We start from the raw sequence: 22,078 nt of genomic DNA on the forward strand, positions 1-22,078 counted from the left end.
GATTTGGACCAATCTTCAAATAAATGTAAGAACATGGCTGTTGGGAATTGCCTGGTGGTCCAGTGGTTAGGACTGCGAGCTCTCACTGCCAAGGGCCCGGGTTCAATCCCTGCTCGGGGAACTAAGGTCCCATTTGCCACATGGTGGGGCCAGAAAAAAAAAAAAAGACTTTTCAGATGCCAGTTTTCTCACACTTGGAGGAGAAGGCCTGCAAATCTCAGAGGTATGGGAACCCCCAAACAAGAGGAGAGGCCTCAGAAATCTCGTCTGGCTTGAGACAGGAAATAGGATACATGGTCACATGAAAAGGAGACACCACACTGCCTTGAAGTCTATTAATTTATTGGGTGAAGTGAAATCATTGTCAGACATATTAAATTTGGTTTGGTTCAAGTTTGGCTGATGTCCATTTGCAGCAGAGATGAATGGAGGAGAAGAGAAGACACAGTGATGCTGGTAAGGGTACACTGAACAAAACCATCTTCCGTTAATTATAAAAGCGGGCGTCACACAGCCAGCGTGAGTCAGTTAGCTGACGAGCAGGGATAAAACCAAAGTAAGCGAGAACTTTCTAGATAAGAGAAGACAGAGCTTTCAGAGGACAAGATGCAGCAGGGGCTCGTTGGGAGACCAGCGTTCGGTGCTGAGCTGCCGGCTCACTTGGGGAACACAGTGATCACATCGTAGCCCTCGGGTGGAGTGACCCGCTCCCGGGCGTGCTTTTCACAGTAGATCTGATCCTCCACAAAGAAATGGCCCTTCTGTTTCAGGTTCGTGCCACAGTCGGTGCACACGTAACACTCAGGGTGGCGGTGACGGTCCCGCAGCTTCACAAACACGCCGCTGCGGGAGGGAGGGAGGAGAGGGGCTCCTTTAGTGACAAGCAGGGGGCACCAGGCTTGGGGGCTCCTCCCAAGGGTCCCATGTGGCAGATCAGGGCCTCCTCCCAAGGGGCCCATCTGGCAGATCAGAGCCTCCTAACTGGCCTCCAGTCATAAAGGGGCTTCTCATGCCTGGGGTCCAAAGACGTTACCCTTGAAGCCTTCGGGAAGTCCTTCCCGCTTCAACAGAGCAGCCCTGCTTTTTCTGGTTTTACATGTTCATACCCTAAGGGTTCTACAGCCAAGGAAAGCCTTCACCACCTGGCTCTGGGACACAGGACCTACCTGGCCTCTCTGCTCCATTTTCCAGGCAGGATTTTTTTCTCCATCACACCCAAAATGTGCAACATCCAGCACTTCCCCCATTTTCATGGTTTACCCAACCTGCAGGGCCTCTGATGCCCTGGAAGGCAGATACTCACACAATGCCGGTGCCACACTTGTCACACATGGGCAGCTTCTGGGCATTTCCAATCGATGCAGCCACTTTGGTGACTGGAGCCTTAACACTTCTGAATCCTGAGGGCTTGCTGGGATCCCCTAAAAGGAGGAAAACACTTGGGTTGGCCGGAAGTGTAGGATTGCATAAGTATCATTTAGCTCTTTCAGATTCACTTATATGTATGTTCCAGCAAGGTCATGGGCACTGGAGTCAAACAGACTTGACTCTGCTGTGTGATCCTGGGCAGGTTACTTCTCTGGTCTGCAGTTTCCTTTTCTATAAAACAGGAGATCATTCCCCCTTCACAGTGGGACAAAAAGATTAAAAAAGACACATAAAGCCCTCCCTGGCACATGGCCAGCCCTCAAAACACAAATTACATTACATGCTGATTAAATACATGCAAACACTGATATGGGACTTAATTAAAAACGCTTTATATAGAAAAAAAAAATAAAAATGTCTGATAATCGAAAGGCAGTGTAGTCAGATGCCAAAAGAAACCCACATTACAAAGAGAACAAAATCATAGAGTGTGCTACAAGCAGCCAGATAAAAACCACCCGCTACAGGGCAGAGTCAGCGGCAGCCTTCCTGCAGTCAGCTTTCTGTGTACAAGACAAAGCTCCTAAGTTGCTGGGTGCTGAACTGCCTACAGCCCAGTTCATCTCCTGTGTAGAGCCCTGTGTAATGGTAGCTGTTAATAATGGTAGGCTACTGAAAGCACTGTTATTGCTATATAGTTGGCTGGCTGTGTTTCCACATCACATTTTTTTTTTTACTGTGATGTGGCCTAGCAAACATTGTTAGGTTTGTCAGCTATTTACACATGTCTCTCTGTCTGGACTGCAAATTACTGGAGCACCAGAACCCTATTTCATATATTTTTCAGTAGTCCACAGAGCCTACCACGAACTTAACAAATAATAGAGGCTCAATAAATACACAAGAAATAGATGATGAAATGCCGTGACAAATGCATCATGGTCCCTCTCTTAGTCCAGCATGCTTTGGCTCAGGAAGCTGGAGATGTCTCTACACTGATGGTTCTGAATGGGCATCTCTGAGCATCCTGGGCACCAGGAGAGATTTCATAAAATTCACAGACCAGGGTCCACCCCAGACCTGCTGAAGGAGCATCTCCAGGTGCAGGGGCCCCAGGATCCTGCTCTATACTCCAGGTTAAAATCCACTTCTTTAGACTAAACAGCTGTTCTCAAATGCTGTTGTACATCAGTCACCCAGCAGGCTCATTAAAACCCAGACTGCTGGGCCCACTCCCAGAGTTTCTGATTAAGCAGGCCTGAGGTAGGGCCCAAGAATTTGCATTTTTAACAAGTTCTCAGGTGCTGCTGCTGCTGGTCCAGGAACCACACTTTGAGAACCACTGAATAAGAGCGACAAATGGCTTTTTGTGTCAGGTGAGGGGGCGAGGAGAGGGTCATCCCATATCTGCAGCCATGCTGGGCAATCCTGGGGCTGACAAATGCGGGCCCTAGCTCGCTTGTCCTTTTCAAAAACGAGTCCCCATATGCTGGCTGGCGCTTCTGAACCCAAAATTGAGACTGTGTGTGACATAAAGGGCATTTAGAGTTGGCTAGGCCTGGTAGACTGTATATTTTATCTGCAGTTATCCGTACCCTCCCATACTTCCCAGTAGGTCAGTGCTTCTCTACTGGTGGCGATCTTGTTCCCTAGTTTTGGTTGTCTCAGTTGCAAGGGAGTGCTATTGGCATCTAGTGGGTAGAGGGCAGGGATGCTGCTGAGGGTCCTAAAACGCACAGGACAGCCCACTACAAGGGCTTATCTGGCCCAAAGTGTCAATAGCACTAAGGCTGAGGAAAACTTGCTCTTGGTGGAGTATACTCCCCCATCCCATCGACTTTGGGTTTGGCCACAAGACTTGCTTTGGCCATCAGAGTGTGGGCAGATGTGAGCCCTGTTTGGTTAGAAGCGCGAAGTGCACTTGTGTGGCTTGGCCCTAACGCCAGTGAGCTGCTGCCCTCTGCCATAGGAAATCTGGCCACATGCAACAGCACGGATGGACCTGGAGGGGATGATGCTTAGTCAAGTAAGTCAGGCAGAGAAAGACAAATGCTCTATGTTATCACTTATATGTGGAATCTAAAAAATAAAACAAACAGGGGCTTCCCTGGTGGCGCAGTGGTTGGGAGTCCGCCTGCCGATGCAGGGGGCACGGGTTCGTGCCCCGGTCCGGGAAGCTCCCACATGCAGGGGAGTGGCTGGGCCCGTGAGCCATGGCCGCTGAGCCTGCGCCTCCGGAGCCTGTGCTCCGCGGCGGGAGAGGCCGCAACAGTGAGAGGCCCGCATACTGCAAAAAAAACCCACAAAACAAATGAATAGAACAAAACAGAAAGGGACTCACAGATATGGAGAACAAACTAGTGGTTACCAGTAGGGAAAGAGAAGGGCGGGGCAAGATAAGGGTAGGGGATTAAGAGGTACAAACTACCATGTACAAAATCATAAGCTACAAGGATATACTGTAAAGCACAGCAAATATAGCCCATATTTTACAATAACTTGAAACAAAGAATCTATTAAATCACTATGTTGTACACCTGAAACTTAGTAATATTGTACATCAACTATATATACTACAATTAAAAAAAAAAAAAAGAACAGCAAGCCCTGGACTGTGACACCACTCTCTGCTGGGATCCCAGATAAAGCCCGCCTCGCTGCAGCTCTGCAGCGCCACCTGCTGGCTCCATTTTCTTCTCTCACCTATTCAGCCAACACTGCAAATGCAAAAGAAATTTCCCTTCTTCCTTCCCTCTCCACTAGCTTACAGTAGAAATAGCTCCCTTCAGACTGTGGGCTACTACAGAAATTTTCAAATCTCTCTCCTTCCAATGAATCTTGCATCTCAAAGCTTTTGGGAAAAAAGTGAAAACGAATAAAGTACAGCCTTTTTACTATCCACTTCCATGCTCAACAACCCTCTGTGACTACACTACCTATAGAATCAAATTCATGGTCCTTAACCTTGCACCTGGTGGTCCACCATGACCTGACTGCAGACCATCTGAGGATTTTCCTGGAAGCCTGGGAACCAGCCAAAATGAGCCTAGATACTTCCTGAGCAAGCCTCCAGCTTTCTTATCTCAGAGCCTGGGGTCCCCATTGTGTTTCTCAGTCCATGATGGCTGGGGACAGACGAATGAATAAACAAGATGTGGTGTATACATACCACAGAGTATTATTCTGCCTTAAAAAGGAGGGAAATGCTGACACACGCTACAGCATGGGTGAACCTTGAGGACATTATGCTAAGTGAAATAAGCCAGGTACAAAAGGACAAATACTGCATGATTCCACTCCTATGAAATACACGGAATAGTCAAATTCATGGAAACAGAAAGTAGAATGGTGGTTTCCATGGGCTGGGGAAGAGGGAGCCGTGAGGAGTGTGTGCAGGGTTTCGGTTCTGCAAGATGAAGAGTTCCTGCGGATGGACGGTGAAGATGGCAGCACAGCAGTACGAGTGTCCTCGGTGCCACGGAATCATATGCTTAAAAACGGTTAAGACGGTAAATTTTGTGTTAGGTATATGTCCCCACAGTGAAAAAAAAAAATAAAGCCTCCTTCTACCTGCAATTTTTAGAATTTGATCCAGAGCAAGAGGAAGTGTGAGGAACCCAGAGCCCTTTCTCCTAGTCCAGAGGCTGAATTTCACCCCAACTGAGAAGACCCACATTGAGTCTGGAGGTTTATCACCAAGCCCTGCTGCAGCCAGACCTCCCTCGGGGGCCTCACTGACTGTGCCTGGCACATTACACGCACTGTTTCCCTTAAGGCTTTAAATTACCAGTGAAGTAGCCATTATTAGCCTCACCGGATGTGTGCAGATAGAGTAGGGCTTAGAGAGACGAGACACTTACTGGAAGTCTCGTGGTGGGTCTCGGGCAGATCCTGGACACCAGTGCTGGTGGTGCAGCGCTGCTTCATGAACCACAGCCCTTCTCGAATGATAGTAACCCTCACGGAGTGCCTTTACCATGCACCAGCCACTGCCCTGAGCTTTGACCATTTCATCTCAAATGAAAACAGGTATTTTAGCTCCCTCACTTGAGAGCCTTCTGCATGTGGTAGATGTCTGGATTGGAACTTACGCTGTTCCATTCAGTGAAAATTTAATGCAAGTGCATATTAAGAGATAAGGGAGAGACCACAAGATCTATTATCTCCCTTTTCCTTTTTAGCAAAATTTTTATTTTCTTTGGAGCAAGAAGATATCCAGCCATCCAGCCCAGGCGAGAAAAACTATAATTCTCAGACTCTCTTGCAACTAGATGGGGCCATGTGACTAAATTTTGGTCAAAATATAAGTGGAATAGTCATGTGGGACTTATGGGAAAAAGAAAGCTGGTTCATCTGAAAGGGGGGATTCCCCAATTAGCCCTTCCCCTGTTCTTCCTTCCTGGTCCCTGGAAGTAGGCATGATGGCTGGAGCACCAGCTGCCAACTAGAACCATGAGGTAGCCTTGAGAATGGAAGCCACTGGCTTGGCAAGTAAGAATACAGGATGGAAGGGATGAAGCATGAAGAGCAGGGAGCTGCCACCTCAGGGCAACTCAGTGATCGTGGGCTTCAACTTCTCTGTGACCTGAGGACATGCAGTGAGGTGAGCCCTGCAATGTCTGTCTATGTTCTACTTTGGGCTGGAATGGACTGACTTTTCCTCTCTTAACTGAAGGGTTTTGCACCCACTTACTCAGAGTATAGTTGTGGTTTCTCACGTTTTGAAAAACCATCATCCTCTAGGGTTGGCCCCCAAGTCATCTGTCAGTTGGGCTAAGACTGGAACTTAAGACAGAGTATATGACTCTCTCCTTTCGAACTGCACAGGTACTCCAAGCGAAGGGGGGAATTGCCGGTAGGGACAATATCCTTCTAGCATGGAAGAATTTTCCTAAATATCCTGTGCTTGTAAATTGCCAGTTTCTCTAAAGAACCACCCAAATGGGGAGGAAGCTTGGGTGCTGAGTGTGTTCAGGAGGGAACTTTCAGCTCAGGAAGGACTCCTGGGAAGCCAACTCTGCAGCTGGGGGCTTCCAGGCGGAAGGTGACTCTTCCAGAGGGCACTCAGCTCTGACCCTCACTGGCCGCCCTGGGCAAAGAACCAACCCCTCAGGAGCCTGGCTGAAGCGGGTCTCCGAAACAGAACAACCAAGTGTCCCTCCCAGAAGTACCAACTCTCCTCACAGGCAGGCACACTGGGAAGAAGAAGAGAGCAAGAGAAGGCAGGGCTCCAGTGAGCCTCGTGGAAAGGGACAGCGCAGAGTATGGAGGGTTGGGCCTCGTTGAGACCAGGAGGGGCTGCAAAACCCAACTCTCCAGAACTCACTGGTAGTTAGGCTGATGGCGAGAATAAGAGGCACTTGTGAATGACCGCCTGGGAGGTGGGCAAGCCCGAGAGCTGTCGTTCACAGGTCACCTTTGTGAGAAGGGGAAAAAAACACCTCTTGTGCAACATACCCATCTGCCAGAACTGTCTCCTTGTTGTTGTTACAAAGCTGTTGAGACAGCTTTGCTGCCACCCGCTTGAAAATTATCGTGAGAAGCACAGAGTGTATGATGTGTAGAGGGCAAAGCCTGTCTCCTGAGACCTGCAGAGTCACATGTGTGGCCCTGGGCGCCTCGGGCATTGGAGCTCACGTGTGGACAAGCTAAGGCTGGCCTGGAGCCTCTTGATGAGGTCTCAAACATCATAACAGTTACGAAGCACCTACTGTGTGCCGGTCACAGTGACAAGTGTTTTGTGTAATTTATAACATTTGATCCACACACCAGTCTTAGAGGAAAGGGTTTTCATCCCTGATTGGCATATGAGCAAACAAGCCTGGAAAGGTTCAGAGACTTGCCTAAGGTCACTCGGTGGGGGGGATGTGGCCAAACTGGGGGCCCTCCGGTTCTCAGGAAGCCATCCTCCCTAGAGCAAGAAGAAGCACGTGGCCCCAAAGTAAAGCTCAGAGCCTGGCTTCACTGCCACGGATTCATTTCATCCTGCTTGTCATTCACACCCCATGGCCTTCTCCCACTCACACGTGCCAACCACCACAGAAACATGGTGTGTGGGCTCAAACCAAACCAGTGGCCAAGGGACAGACGACAGGATCCCACAGCAGTCAAGCTCCCCACGTCCTCAGCCTCCCCATGCGCCTGTGACAGGAAACAGCTAGGCAGGTGTGGCTGGGAGTTCATTCATTCCTCCCCCAACTCCACCCCCCTTTTTGCTTTTTTTTTTTTTGGCCGGGCCTCGCAGCTTGCAGAATGTTAATTCCCTGACCAGGCATTGAACTCGCGCCCTCAGCAGTGAAAGCGCAGAGTCCTAACCACTGGACCACCACGGAGTTCCCTCTTTTTTATTTTTAAAAGAGCTTTTAGCCTTTTAAGAGCCATGCCTTGCAAAGCACACTGTGCTCTTTCCACCTCTTCAGGGCTGTGTTCATCTGTGTTTCAGCAATGACTGCTCCTCTGCCCAGGCCTTGAACAAGAGCCTCTGACCACACACACACACACACACACACACACACACACACACACACACACGACTGATTACCTTTCTCCTCAGACTCCAGGATTTCCTGCAAAACCAGGAATGAAGTGGACTGTTTCGGAGGCTCATTTAACTCTTGTTTCTCCTGAAGCATCTTGTAAACTTCAGATTCTTTGTCAATGACAAGTCCGCTTGGAAGCTGAGAATGGTCTAAGCTGTGAAGAATGTTTGCAAGTTCATTAGGACATGTCAGAAGTTAGGAGAAAAAAATTCACCAGGCACCCCCTTCCAAGAGAAGGCACCCATGAATCAAAGGGTGGAGAGAAATGATCCCAAGGGACGAAGCCTTCTTTAATGCAGCCATAGACCTCCTGCCGATACTGTGAGGTGTCTGTAGGCAGAGCTGGCTGCTGCTTCCAGACAATAAGAGGCTAGTTTTCCAAATAGTTTCAGTGATTCAATTACTTTTTAGCCTAATCCCATGGAATGGGAATGCCGTGCTTCTTGCAAAATTACATGAACATGATGTCGAAAGAAAATTTATAAGAGGGAAAATGTCAACCACAATCCGAGCACTAAAAACTCAGCTGGGTCCCCTTAGTACGGGCCACATACTTTCCCCAGAGCAGAAATCAGTGTGCTTTACTGCTGACGACATCAAAAGGCTCTCTCTGTTTCCATAAACTCTCCTAATTCTCACAGCAAGGACCTCTGGTCTCTTCACCTACCACACAGAAGTAATAGTGTCTGCCCTACTCAGTTCACACCATTGTTGGCAAGGATGAGAAAGGCAAACTTTGTTTTCTTGTTTTTTTTATTGGAGTCTAGTTGATTTACTATGTTGTGTTAGTTTCAGGTGTGTAGCAAAGTGAATCAGTTATACATATGCCTATATCCATTCTTTTTTAGATTCTTTTCCCAAATAGGCCATTACAGAGTGTTGAGGAGAGTTCCCTGTGCTGTACACAGGGTCCTTATTAGTGGTCTATTTATATATAGTAGTGTGTATATGTCAATCCCAATCTCCCAATTTATCCCTCTACCTCCGCCCCCCCTTAACCCCGGTAACCATAAGTCTGTTTTCTAAATCTGCGACTCCGTTTCTGTTTTGTAAATAAGTTCCTTTGTACCATTTTTTAGATTCCACACATAAGCGGTATCACATATTTGTCCTTATCTGACTTACTTCACTCAGTATGACACTCTCGAGTTAAGTACTTTGTAAACAGTGACGTGCTGTTCCACTGAGCGAGGGGCAGAGGCCTCAGCTCGGGCCCAGGGATGGGGCAAGCCAGGCCTTGCCACCCACGCCTCCCCCTGTCCTTCTGGGCTCCCCACGACAGGGTGAGACAGGAAGAGCTGGCGGCCTCTTTCCCCCAGGGCCCATTTTCCAGGGGAGACACCTCTGCTGCCTGGTTTCGGGGAACGAGGAGAGTGAAAGGAGGTAAACTCCAGTCAGCTTTACCTGTGAAGTCTGTCCTGAGTCCCACCCCTTTGCACCACCCCCTCCTCCCCTGTCCCAGCCACGCCATCTGTTAACAGCACGGCTGACCAGCTTCGCAACTGTTCCTCTGCCGCCACTCTCAGCCCCCAGGACCGCCTTACTTTTTTGACCAGAGGCCAGAGTGGTATTTTACACACAAGAATCAGACTGTGTGGGGACGTGGCTCCAAGTGTTCCCATCTGACTCAGAACCGAGTATTCACAGTTTTAGTAACAAGACACAAGCTTAACCAAATTCATCTCCTTTGGAGTAAATATTCATTACAAAAAGTAGAAAGGCCCTACAAGATGTGGCTCTGCTCCCCTCTCCAAACACATCGCCTGGCACCCCTTGCTCGCTCCAGTGAGACCAGCCTTCGTGGGGTTTCTAGGACACACCAGCCTCAGGGCCTTTGCACATCCTGCTCCCTCTGCCTGGAACGCTCCCTCCACAGCCCACACTTCACTCAGGTCTCTGCTCAGATATCCCTCCTCAGAGAGGGTCCCCGACCCTCAGCTTAAAACAGTCCACTCATCCCTGTCACTCCTCCCCTTGCTCTGCTGCCTCTTTCTCCATGTTGTTTCTCGCTCACCATAGGTTATACTTGTTTCTTTATGGTCTGTCTTCCCTTGGAAAGTAAGCCCCACGAGGGCAGGGCCGTGGCCTGCCTTGTTCACCACTGTGTTCCTGCCTTGTATCAGTGCCTGGCACAGGGCTGGAGCATGGTAGGTGTTAGAGAAGTGGGTTAAGTGCCTTTCTCCTCCTCACTGCACCCTCTCCCTGCTCCTGTGGGGTTGCAGGGAATTCCCCAGGGTTGTGCCAGGGACATGGGCAGTCCAGCCTCCTGGGCCCAGATCACCTCCTGCGTCTCAGCCTCAGCTGCTTTTTCAGAAGCCTCCACCCGCTAGGGAAGAAGGGCAGTGTGCCCAGTAGAGCCAGAGAGGAAATACCAGATGGTGGTGCAGTTTATCACCCACCCATTGCATAATTAGTTCACATTCCATTTTAAATGTGACTCAAGGCCCCGGCTGGAAGCAGGGTCACTCGCATCAGTGAAGCTCTAGGTTTTCCCTTTGACTACAACCGGGTTCTCACAATAGAGGACAAAACTCTCAAAGAGTGATGTCTGTTCTGCTGCTCTCAGGGAAGGTCAGAATGCAAGTAGAGAGATTCATCAGCTGGTCACTTGTGCAGGCCACGGTGGGGGGCGGGGGAGGGAAGCCACACCCCTGCCCGTCCACAGCTGCTGGCCTCTGTCCGTGTCTCTTTCCCTCCGTCCCCCAGGCAGGTGATGGGCCACCCTGAGGAGCGGTTGTAACCAGGGGCCACAGTCTTCGTGTGGCCCACCTTTTTAGCCCTGTTGTCTGAGATACATGCTGGACTCTTTCTTTGAGTCGAGTTCTGAGCTTGCCCTATAATAAATGTATTATGTTATTTTGACAAATATTTTTTTCTATTACACTTAGAACTATTTTAAAATCAAGATCAGACCGTGGAATGTTCTTGGGGAGAATTTTTCCCCTTCTTTGGTGTATGTTGTTATGTCTGGAAGCCACCAAGGGACTGCTAAAAATGACAGAAGCCAAACTACAAGGTCATCACATATTCTTCCAGCAAATGGTCTTGGAAAGTATTTCCATGATTAATGAAAAGAAAACAGCTTACTATTTATTTTCAAATAATGATAATATTTTTCTACCACTTGACAATTTATAAAGCACTTTCAATATCCATCACCTTAACTGGAAGCATTGATCTGCTTAATTCAAAGATAATATCCTAAGACCCAAGTCTTAGATGTTAGACTATCAGATATAGACAAATGACATCACAATATATTAAAAAAAAAATTCTAGGACAAAAACATGCATGAGAAATGGAGCCCCCAAAAAAAGCATTCTCACTTTTTATATATAGTAACAGCATTGAAAGGAAGAATTCTATAGTGATAAGCTCTCAAAAAATGAGCTACATGACTGAGTCACCAGGAGGAAAACTTCTGAGAGTGGGTCACTAAGAGTAAGCACAGCCTTCTAAACCCAGTTTTTACAATTTTAATAACAAAATACAAGATTTTAATCAAATTCAACTCCTTTGGAGTAACTATCCATTACACTCTTCATGTTTCCTGCTTCTTGTTTCTCCCTGAGTCAGACTTGGTGCTGAATGTACACCAGTTCCCTAAATGTTTTCTTTCAGTCTTTTAGGCCCTGACCACAGGGCCTGTCTCCCCAGGGATACCACCGCCAGGTGGTGCTCTGCCTGACGCGGTGGCTGACGTAGCTGGGTGTTTAAGGCTGGTGGCCTTTAGAACGTCAGAAGAAAACTCCGCTTGAGCTCGCTTGCAAGGGGAGGATTTCAGAAGCTGAGCCTGCAGACCTTATGTGACACAAAGGCCTGTTCCAGGCCAAAGAGCAGCTGGGGTGAAGGTAAGAAGGTCAAGGAGAACAGAGGAAAAGCACACCCGTGGTTTTGGAACAGCAACCCTGGGATGAGCATCTACTCCATCAAAACGGTGAAATGACCAGAGTGGGGACATAAGAGACTCTTTAATTTTTTTCTTTTTAAACTTGACCCATCACCCATGGCAGCAACTTAATAATCTGTATATAAATCTCAGCTAAAACAAGGAAGCCATAAGAAAACAATTCCCACTGCTGATAAAACCTTAATGGCATCATTTTCTCACATACTAAGTCAGCTTTGGTTCTGCACTAAAACTGCCTGTGTGTGTGACAAAGTTTGGGACGCAAAGAGGGATTATTTGAATTATATGATGCATCCAGACAGGAGAAGACATCCTCTTCATAAAAATCGTTTTCCCATCTGGGAAGATGGAGTAGACATAAGTTTCCCTATTCCTCCCACTAAGTACAACCAAAAACCCTGGACATTCTATATAAGATGAACACAAGAAGACTCGGGGGACTTCCCTGGTGGAGCAGTGGTTAAGAATCCGCCTGCCAATGCAGGGGACACGGGTTCGAACCCTAGTCTGGTAAGATCCCACATGCCATGGAGCAACTTAAGCCTGTGCGCCACAACTACTGAGCCTCTGCTCTAGAGCCCGCGAGCCACAACTGCTGAGCCCACGTGCCACAACTACTGAAGCCCATGCACGGAGAGCCTGTGCTCCGCAACAAGAGAAGCCACCACAATGAGAAGCCCATGCACCACAATGAAGAGTGGCCCCTGTTCGCCGCACCTAGAGAAAGCCCATGCGCAGCAACAAAAGACCCAATGCAGCCAAAAATAAATAAATAAAATGTATATTAAAAAAAAAAAAAAAAAAGACTCTGAAAGGGGGACAGAAAAAGGCAGACCAACCAGAGACCTTGGGACCCAAGGAATGACAGTGGTCATACACTCCAGGCTCCAGTAGGAAGCCTGTATGTCACCCCCACCCAGCAGTGACAAGGCCACCACTCACCTGCAGTGAATCTGTGGAGGCCATGTGGGTAGCCAGAACTCCCACTCCAGCAATAATGAGCAGCCTCCAGTAACCTCCAGTGTCAACACAGTAGAGTGGGGAAACTGGACTTCTGTCCCCGCCTTGGTTGAAACCACTCCTCATGGTGGCCCATCACCTGACCTGAGGATGGGAGGCTCCCACAGTCCCCTGAGGGTGGGTGGGAGAGAGACAAGAGCAGGGACCAGCAGCTGTGGACATACAGGGGTGGTGGCTTCCCTTCCCCCCACTGCAGCCTGTTGCAAGTGCCAGCTGATAAGTCTCTTCTACTTAAATGTTGACCTTCCCTGAGAGCATGTTCATTCTGTGAGCTTCATTGCTGTTATTGACCCTGCTTCCAGCTGGGAACCTGAGTACTTCAAGTGCCCCAGGAGCCTGACAGGAAAAAGAAAACGGAGAGGAAGAAGTAACTTGGGGAGAATTACCCAGGGAAAACCTATACCTCAGTTTTCTTTCTTTTTTTTCAATTTAATTTAATTTTGGCCAGACTGCGTGGCTTGCGGGATCTTAGTTCCCCTACCAGGGATTGAACCTGGGCCCATGGCAGTGCAAGTGCTGAGTCCTAACCACTGGACTGACAGGGAAGTCCCTCAGTTTTCTTTTTAAAATGACATGTGAGCTAGTTATACAATGAGTGGACGCAAAATGAGTGAGTAAACATAATTGGAATAATTCATTTGCACTTGTAAAATTGTCTTTACCCCTAAAGATAAAGTGGTTAGATTTGCTGAGAAAACTGTTTGTAGCCATCGCCTGCATTCTTGAACCTGGGAGACAGCCTGGTGGACTGGACAGCATGTGGCTTTATTTCTCACAAATTAGAACTTGTTTCCATACAGACCTTTCCTTCTGTATTGATAAGCTGCACCACCCTCTGATATTTGTTCTTTGGCTCCACTGGGTACACTGTCCCTCTTCCCTAGAGGGTGGAGGCTTCTGAAAAAACAGCCGAGGCTGAGAGGCAGGAGGTGATCTGAGCCCAGATATCCAGAAAAGGACTAGAGGATATGTTGATGGCAAATAAGCTCATGAAAAGATGTTCAACATCATTACCCACAAGGCAAGTGCAGATTAAAACCACAGTGATACATTACTACACACCTATGAGAATGGCTAGAATAAAAAACAGTGGCAACACCAAATGCTGGAGAGGATACGGAGAAACTAGATCAAACATTGTAAGTAGGAATGTAAAATGGTACAGATATTCTGCAAAACTGTTTGGTAGTTTCTGTAAAATTAAGCATGTAACTACCTTATGACCCAGCAATGGTCCTGGTCGTTTATCCCAGAGATGAAAATTTATGGTTACACAAAAACATGTTCACAAATCTTTACAGCCACTTTATCCATAATAGCCAAAAATAAGACACAACCCAGATGTCCTTCAATGGGTGAATGGTTAAACAAACTGTGGTATATCCATACCATGGAATAAAAAGGAACCAAAGAGGATAGAACAACCAGACAGAAGATTTATAAGCAAACTGAGGACCTGAACCACACTATAGACCAGCTGTACCTAACACATACAGAACACTATACCCAACAACAGCAGAATATACATTCTTCTCAGGTGCACACAGAGCATTCTCCAAGATAGATCACAGGTTAGGCCACAAAAAAGTCTTCACAAATTTAAGAAGACTGAAATCACCAAGTATCTTTTCTGACCACAATGGAATGAAACTAGAAATCAACAGCAAAAGGAAAACTGGAAAGTTCACAAGCATGCAGAAATTAAACAACCCACTCATGAACAAGGAAATTAGAAAATATTTTGAGACAAAAGAAAATGAAAAAAGAATATATCAAAACTTACAGGACATAGCAAAAGCTGAGAAAACATAGTAGCAGTAATGCCTAATTTAAAAAGAAGAAAGATCTCAAATAAGCAAACTTTACACCTCAAGGAACAAGAAAAAGAAGAACAAACTAAAATTAGCAGAAGGGGACTTCCCTGGTGGCACAGTGGTTAAGAATCTGCCTGCCAATGCAGGGGACACGGGTTCGAGCCCTGCTCCGGGAAGATCCCACATGCTGTGGAGCAACTAAGTCCATGTGCCACAACTACTGAGCCTGCGCTCTAGAGCCCACGAGCCACAACTACTGAGCCCACGTGCCACAACTACTGAAGCCCGTGCACCTGGAGCCCGTGCTCCGCAACAAGAGAAGTCACCGCAATGAGAAGCCCATGCACTACAACAAAGAGTAGCCCCCACTCGCCACAACTAGAGAAAAGCCCGCGCACAGCAATGAAGACCCAATGCAGCCAAATAATAAAATAAATTTAAATAACGTTAGTAGAAGGAAGGAAATAATAAAGACTACAGCAGACATGAAATAGAAAAGAGGAAAACTGGAACAAAATTAAGAGTCTGGTTTTTTGAAAAGATCAACAAAATTGACAAACCCTTAGCTAGACTAAGAAAAAAAAAAGGAGAGAAGACTGAAATAACAAAAAATCAGAAATGAAAGAGGAGACACTACCATGCCTATGACAGAAATAAAAAAGATCTTAAAAGACTATTGTGAACAATTATATACCAACAAACTGGATAGCCTAGAAGAAATAGATAAATTCCTACCAAGACTGAATCATGAAAGAAAAAAAATATGTGAACAGACCTATAATAAATAACATGATTGAATCAGTAATCAAAAATCTCCCAACAGGGCTTCCCTGGTGGCGCAGTGGTTAAGAATCCGCCTGCCGGGCTTCCCTGGTGGCGCGGTGGTTGAGAGTCTGCCTGCCGATGCAGGGGACACGGGTTCGTGCCCCGGTCTGGGAAGATCCCACATGCCGCGGAGGGGCTGGGCCCGTGAGCCATGGCCGCTGAGCCTGTGCATCCGGAGCCTGTGCTCCGCAATGGGAGAGGCCACAGCAGTGAGAGGCCCGCATACTGCAAAAAAAAAAAAAAAATAAATAAAAAAAAAAAGAATCCGCCTGCCAATGCAGGGGACATGGGTTTGAGCCCTGGTCCAGGAAGATCCTGCATGCTGTGGAGCAGCTAAGCCCGTGTGCCACAACTACTGAGCCTGCGCTCTAAAGCCCACGCCCATGCTCTGCAACAAGAGAAGCCACCACAATGAGAAGCCCATGCACCGAAACGAAGAGTATCCCCCGCTCACCACAACTAGAGAAAGCCCGCACACAGCAACGAAGACCCAACGCAGCGGAAAAGTAAGTTAAATAAATTAAAAAAAAAATAAGTCATAAAAGGTCTTTAAATATATATATATATATATATATATATATATATATATATATATATATATAAAAAAACTAAAAAGCCCAGGACCAGATGGCTTCACTGGAGAATTCTACCAACTATTCAAAGAAAAATTAACACCAATCCTTCTCAAAGTCTTCCCAAAATAACTGAAGAGGAGGGAACACTTACAAATTCATTCTGTGAGGCCAGCAATACCCTGATAGCAGAACCAGACAAAGATACTACAGGAAAAGAAAACTACAGACCAATATCCCTGATGAATATTGATGCAAAAATCCTCAGCAAAGTGAATTCAACAGCACATTAAAATGATTATACACTATGAGTAAGTGGGATTTGCTTCTGAAATGCAAAGATGGCTCAACATATAAAAATCAGTCAATGTAATTAATACACTATATTAACAGAATGCAGATTAGAAGACAAAAACCACATCATCATTTCAATTGATGCAGAAAAAGCATTTGACAAAATTCAATATACTTTCATGATAAAAACACTAAAAAAACTAGGAATAGAAGAAAATTACTTCAACATAATAAAGGCCATGTATGACAAGCTTACATCTAACATCATAATATTGAAAAAGTAAGTTTTTACTCTAAGATCAGGAACCAGACAAGGATGACCACTCTCACCACTTCCATTCAACATAGTACTAGAAGTCCTGACCAGAGCAACTAGGCAAGAAAAGGAAATAAAAGTCATCCAAATTGGAAAGCAAGAAGTAAAATTATCTTTGTTCACAGATGACATGATCTTATATGTGGAAAACCCTAAAGCTTCCATACATGAAAAGAATTGTTAAAACTAGGACTTCCCTGGTGGTCCAGTGGTTAGGACGCCACGCTTCCACTGCAGGGGCACAGGTTTTTGATCCCTGGTCAAGGAACTAAGATCCCGCATGCCACAGGGTGTGGCCAAAAAAAAGAATTGTTAAAACTAATAAAGGAATTCAGCGAAGTTGCAGGACACAAAATCGATACACAAAAATCAATTGTGTTTCTATATACTAACAAAGAATGATCCAAAAGGAAAATTAAGAAAACAATCCTATTTAAAATAGCAACAAAAGAATACAATACTTGGGAATAAACTTAGCCAAGGAGGCAAAAGACTTGTTCTGAAAACTATGAAACATAATAAAAAAAAGTTGAAGATAAAAATAAATGGAGATATATCCATTTTCATGGATTAGAAGAATTAATATTGCTAAAAATGTGAATACTACTCAAAGTGATGTACAGATTCAATGCAATCCCTATCAAAATCCCAACAGCATTTTTTGCAGAAACAGAAAAAAAAAATCCTAATATTCATATGGTATCTCAAAGAACCCCAAATAACCAAAGAATTATTAAAGAAGAAAAACAAGACCAGAGGTATCACACTTCCTGACATCAAAACATAGTGGAGGGGACTTTCCTGGCAGTCCAGTGGTTAAGATTCCACACTTCCAATGCAGGGGGCATGGGTTTGATCCCTGGTCAGGGAAGTAAGATCCCACAAGCGGCATGGCAGGGCCAAAACAAACAAACAGGTGTGGGGGGTGGGATGGAGAGGAGACCATACTGCAAAACTACAGTAACCAAAACAGTATGGCACTTGCATAAATACAGACATATAGACTGAAGGAACAGAATATGCAGCCCAGAAATAAACCCTGGCATATAAGGTCAAATGATCTTTGATGAGGGTCCTAAGGATACACAATGCAGAAAGGATATTCTCTTCATTAAGTGGTATTGAGAAAGCTGGGTACCTGTGTACAAAAGAATGAAATTGGACCTTTATCTCACCATATACAAAAATCAACTAAAAATGAATTGAAGACTTATTGTAAGACCTGAGACCATAAAACTCCTAGAAGAAAACAGGGAAAAGCTTCATGGCATTAGTCTTGGCAATGATTTCTTGAATATGACAGCAAAAGCACAGGGATCAAAATCAAGTGGGACTACATTAAACTAAAAAGCTTCTACATAACAAAGGAAACAATCAACAGCGAAAAGGCAATCTACAGAATGGGAGAAAATACTTGCAAACCACGTATCTGTTAAGAAGTTAATGTCCAGAATATATAAAGAATTCCTACAACTCCACAACAAAAAACCCCCCAAATAACCAGGTTTTTTAAATGGGCAAAGGACTTGAACTGACGTTTCTCCAAAAAGATACACAATGGCCAACAACCATGTGAAACGATGGTCAACATCACTATTCATCAGGGAAACACAAATCAAAGCCATGAGACATATCACCTTACACCCATTAGGATAGATGCTACCAAAAACCAAAACAAAACAAAAAACCAGAAAATAACAAGTGTTGATGAGGATGGAAAAACTGAAACCCTGTGCACTGTTGGTGAGAATGTAAAATGGTACAGCACTATGGAAAACACTATGGAGAGCACTCAAAAAATTAAAAATAGAACTACTGTATGATCCAGCAATCCCACCTCTGGGTATATATCCAAAAGAATAAAAATCAGGCTCTCATAGAAATATTTGCATACTCATGTTCACTGCAGCATTGTTTACAATAAATAGCTGAGAGGTGGAAGTAACCTAAATGTCCACTGACAGATAAATGGATAAAGAAAATGTAGTATATTCAGATAATGGATATTATTCAGCCTTTAAAAAAAAATCCTGTCCCAGAACCTTGAGGACATTATGCTAAGTGAAAGAAGCCAGTCACAGAAAGACAAATACTGCATGATTCCACTTCTATGAGGTGTCTAAAGTAGTCAACTCTTAGAAACAGAAAATAGAATGGTGGTTGCCAAGGGCTGGAGGGAGGAGGGAAAGTGGAGTAGTTCAATGGGTGGAGAGTTTCTGTTTTGCAAGACAAAAAATTTCTAGAGATCTGCTGTACAAGAATATGTATGTAGTTACCACTACTGCACTTTATACTGAAAAATGGTTCAGGTGGTATATTTTAAGCTATGTGTTTTTTACCACAATTAAGAAAAATATATCTTTAGAACAGAAAAAAAGGAACTACTGGTACCTAAAACAACCTAACTAAAATCAGATAAATCTCCAGTGAATGATTCTGAGTAAAAAAAGTCAATCTCCGAAAGTTACATACTGTGTGATTCCATTAATAACATTCTTGAAATAATAAAATTGCAGAAATGGAGAGCAGCTTAGTGGGTTGCCAGGGGTAAAGTGGGGTGCAGGGGTGAGAGGGAAGTGGATGTAGCTATAAAAGGGAAACCTGAGGAATTTCTATGGTGATAGAAATGTTCTGTATCTTGGCCATATAAATGTCAATATTCTAGTTTTGATTTCATGCTTATGGTTTTCAGGACGTTACCATTGATGGAAACTGGGTGAAAGTTATAGGGGATTTCTCTGTTTTGTTCCCTATAAGTGCAATATGAATCTACAAAGTTTAGTTAAGTTTAAGACAAATTTTCTCCAAATGATGGAGGCTAGACACTAACTGGAAATGATGTAGAGGAGATTTTAGTATGTGACTTTTATGTAGGTGGGGAGAAAGGATGTAGGCTGACTCAGAAAAACTGTTCATGTCTGAGCTGCCCCAACCTTATTACCCCAGTGTTCACCGAATATGCAATTCTGAGAAACCCTATGTAATCATTTTTGGAAGGGGAGCCTGGTCAGTGTTCCCTAAGTTTTAATCTTCAAGGGCCTAGATGTTGGATCTAATAAGAAACCGGAGGAGTAATTTTGGGCACCAGGAGAAGAGGGAGGAACATCCAGACCCCCAGGCCAGTTCTCTGTGGGCTGTGGGCAAATTTAGTTAGAGGGGCAAGCAGCCACCTTCATGACGGAGGTTTTCTTCTGACCAAGCTCCAGTGAGTCAGGGCTAATATAATCCCTCTGGTATCAACTGAACAAAGAACATGAATGCTTCCCTTTATTTCCACTGTACCTGCTTAGAAATCTGCCTCATGAGTTTATGGGGGGATCCCCTGAGAGCACAAATTGCAAGAGCTAGTATCTTGGGACTATTGTGGTGGCTACGGGAGCCCAACTGCTTATTCCATGAATACCACTCCATCAGGAAGGTAATCAATTGTACTGGTTGGCTGAACTTAAGCTACAGTGCTGGGAAAAAAAGAAACTTACCCTAAGTTACAACAAAATCTTCTCCATGACATTTGTCTACGTGCTTCCGCCCTCTGGAGCCCCAAGTACTGAGAAGTGATGGGTATGGAGCTCCTTATGCGTGCTGAAATCAGTAACAAGTAGCATTTACCGAGCACCACCAGAGGCCAGCCCCCAGGCTGGATGATAGTTTTTGCACATCGCATTGAAATTTCTCAACCTGGTGGTGAGGTAGTTCGTATTATCTGCTTTATAGATGAAGAGACTGAGTTTCAGAAGTTACGTGGTTTGCCCAAGGTCCCACAGCTAGCAAGAGGCAGAGCTGGAATTCAGGCTCAGGCCCCTCTATCTATAAAGCCTGCACCTTTAAGAAAGTATCAAGCAGTATCACATATATAATGAAATCCAGGCCCCAAATCACCAGAAAATGACCAGAGCCCCTAAACTCAGTGGAAGGGGGTCAGAGGGCAGGTGAAAGCTTTCTGCTGATCAGAGACACATTTCCTCCACCCACTTGGTATACAGTAGGCACTCAGTAAACGACTGTTAAGCTGAACTGACGCAGAGGCCATCCCACTCAACCGTGTGTGCTGGGAGAACAGGAGGCAGATGGCGGGCACCTCTTGCCTGTCTTCCCCGTTGAATTTGGCAGTGGCAATGCTGTCTGTGTTCCTGTCTGACGGGGATGGGGCCCTGGGAAATCCTACAAGACAGACGGCCACACACACACCAGGCTGCTTTGAAGGGCATGCGACAAAGAAACTGAGAGTGCGCCCCAGGGTATCCGTGATGACCTCAGATGCAAAGTATGAAGTGAGCCAATTCTGTAACCTCAGCGAATTTCACAGACTAAACAGTGGCGGGTGAGCGCTTGTGACTTCTGCTGACAGAGCGGCAACATGACCTGGTAGCTGCTGGGTTTGCACGAGAATCTTCCTTCACTGATATGCACAAGTGGCCTCTCTAGGAACAGCCCAGTAAGCAGAGACCCATGCACAGGGCATTTCCTCCGCCAGGGGTTGCCGGTATTCCCACTGTTGCTGGATTCATCCTCAGAGAGTTTGGGATAGAGCAGGAGCTGGGACCCCTCTGCTGAGAAAATCTGGACGGAGACTTGTGATAAAGACTCAGAGGCTGCTGTAGCCAAGAAAGTCTGCCACAGGAGGGGAGAGGGGCTGCAGGAAAGGCTCGCAGTGTCCAGACAGTAGAGATTGAATTGTTTCAGACTGGAGGGAGGGAACAGGCGGGGAGCAGGAGAGAAGAAAGAAGACATTAATTAAAGAATAACGGCCAAGGCCACACTAAAAATACCTCCCTGGCACATATTTCTGCCAATGCATAGCAGCCTTTCAATTAAGGATGTGTCATTTCCTGGGTTATTAAATCCAGATCATGGAACATTCCACTCTGGGACAGTAAAAGAGGGTCACGTTCTCAGCCTCTCCCAGCACAAAAGCAGCAAAGAATGGGGATCACGGCTCTCGGTGTTTCCACCACTCAACTCCCCACTGAGCTGCTTGGGAGAAAGCTTCCCTTCGGGGTATGTCTGTGGAAAGCTTAGGGGGGCCCAGCATGGCGCTCTTTCTCAGCTACCCCGTAGGCCCCCACAGTCACCGTGAAGGGCATCCTCATCGTCTCAAGCCAGTAGGGCCTGGCAGGACTCAGAACTGAAGGACGAAGAAGCATGAGTAGCCCCTTTACTACTACTATTGCTTATACAGTAAATGCTGGTGACCTCTAACATCTTGTAAAGCCAAAGTCACACGGCAGAAAGTCTCCCCTGCTAGGCCCTGCGAAGCTTAAAAGGAAATTGCAAGGCCCTCTCAGTGATGGGCACAGGGACCTGTGTGCAGCAGGTGCCCAAAACACCTGCCTCTTTTTCGGGGAGAAGGACTATGTGCACAGTATGATCAAGGGGCTCCCCACAATAGCTCTTTCCAAACATTTAAGTAGTTTGGAACC

At 45.8% G+C, this 22,078-nt stretch overlaps 1 protein-coding gene across 2 annotated transcripts in view; it reads right to left on the reverse strand.

The window, feature by feature from the left end:
* Positions 1-321: 321 nt before the first annotated feature.
* Positions 322-22,078, reverse strand: part of PDLIM1 (PDZ and LIM domain 1) — a 45,788-nt gene continuing 24,031 nt past the window's right edge. Inside the window, exons 5-7 of one of the 2 annotated variants that reach the window (XR_004346217.1) lie at positions 7,910-8,061; positions 1,304-3,655; positions 322-843 (exon numbers count right to left, since the gene is read on the reverse strand). Coding sequence is in view for 1 of the 2 variants with exons in the window: in XM_032608457.1 (XP_032464348.1) it covers positions 657-843; positions 1,304-1,421; positions 7,910-8,061 (457 nt within the window). In the remaining variant the exon portion in view is untranslated. The remainder of the gene's footprint in view (positions 844-1,303; positions 3,656-7,909; positions 8,062-22,078) is intronic. The other variant, XM_032608457.1, reaches the window with a different exon arrangement.

Source organism: Phocoena sinus, chromosome 16, assembly GCF_008692025.1.
Source record: "Phocoena sinus isolate mPhoSin1 chromosome 16, mPhoSin1.pri, whole genome shotgun sequence".
Lineage (NCBI taxonomy): Eukaryota > Metazoa > Chordata > Mammalia > Artiodactyla > Phocoenidae > Phocoena > Phocoena sinus.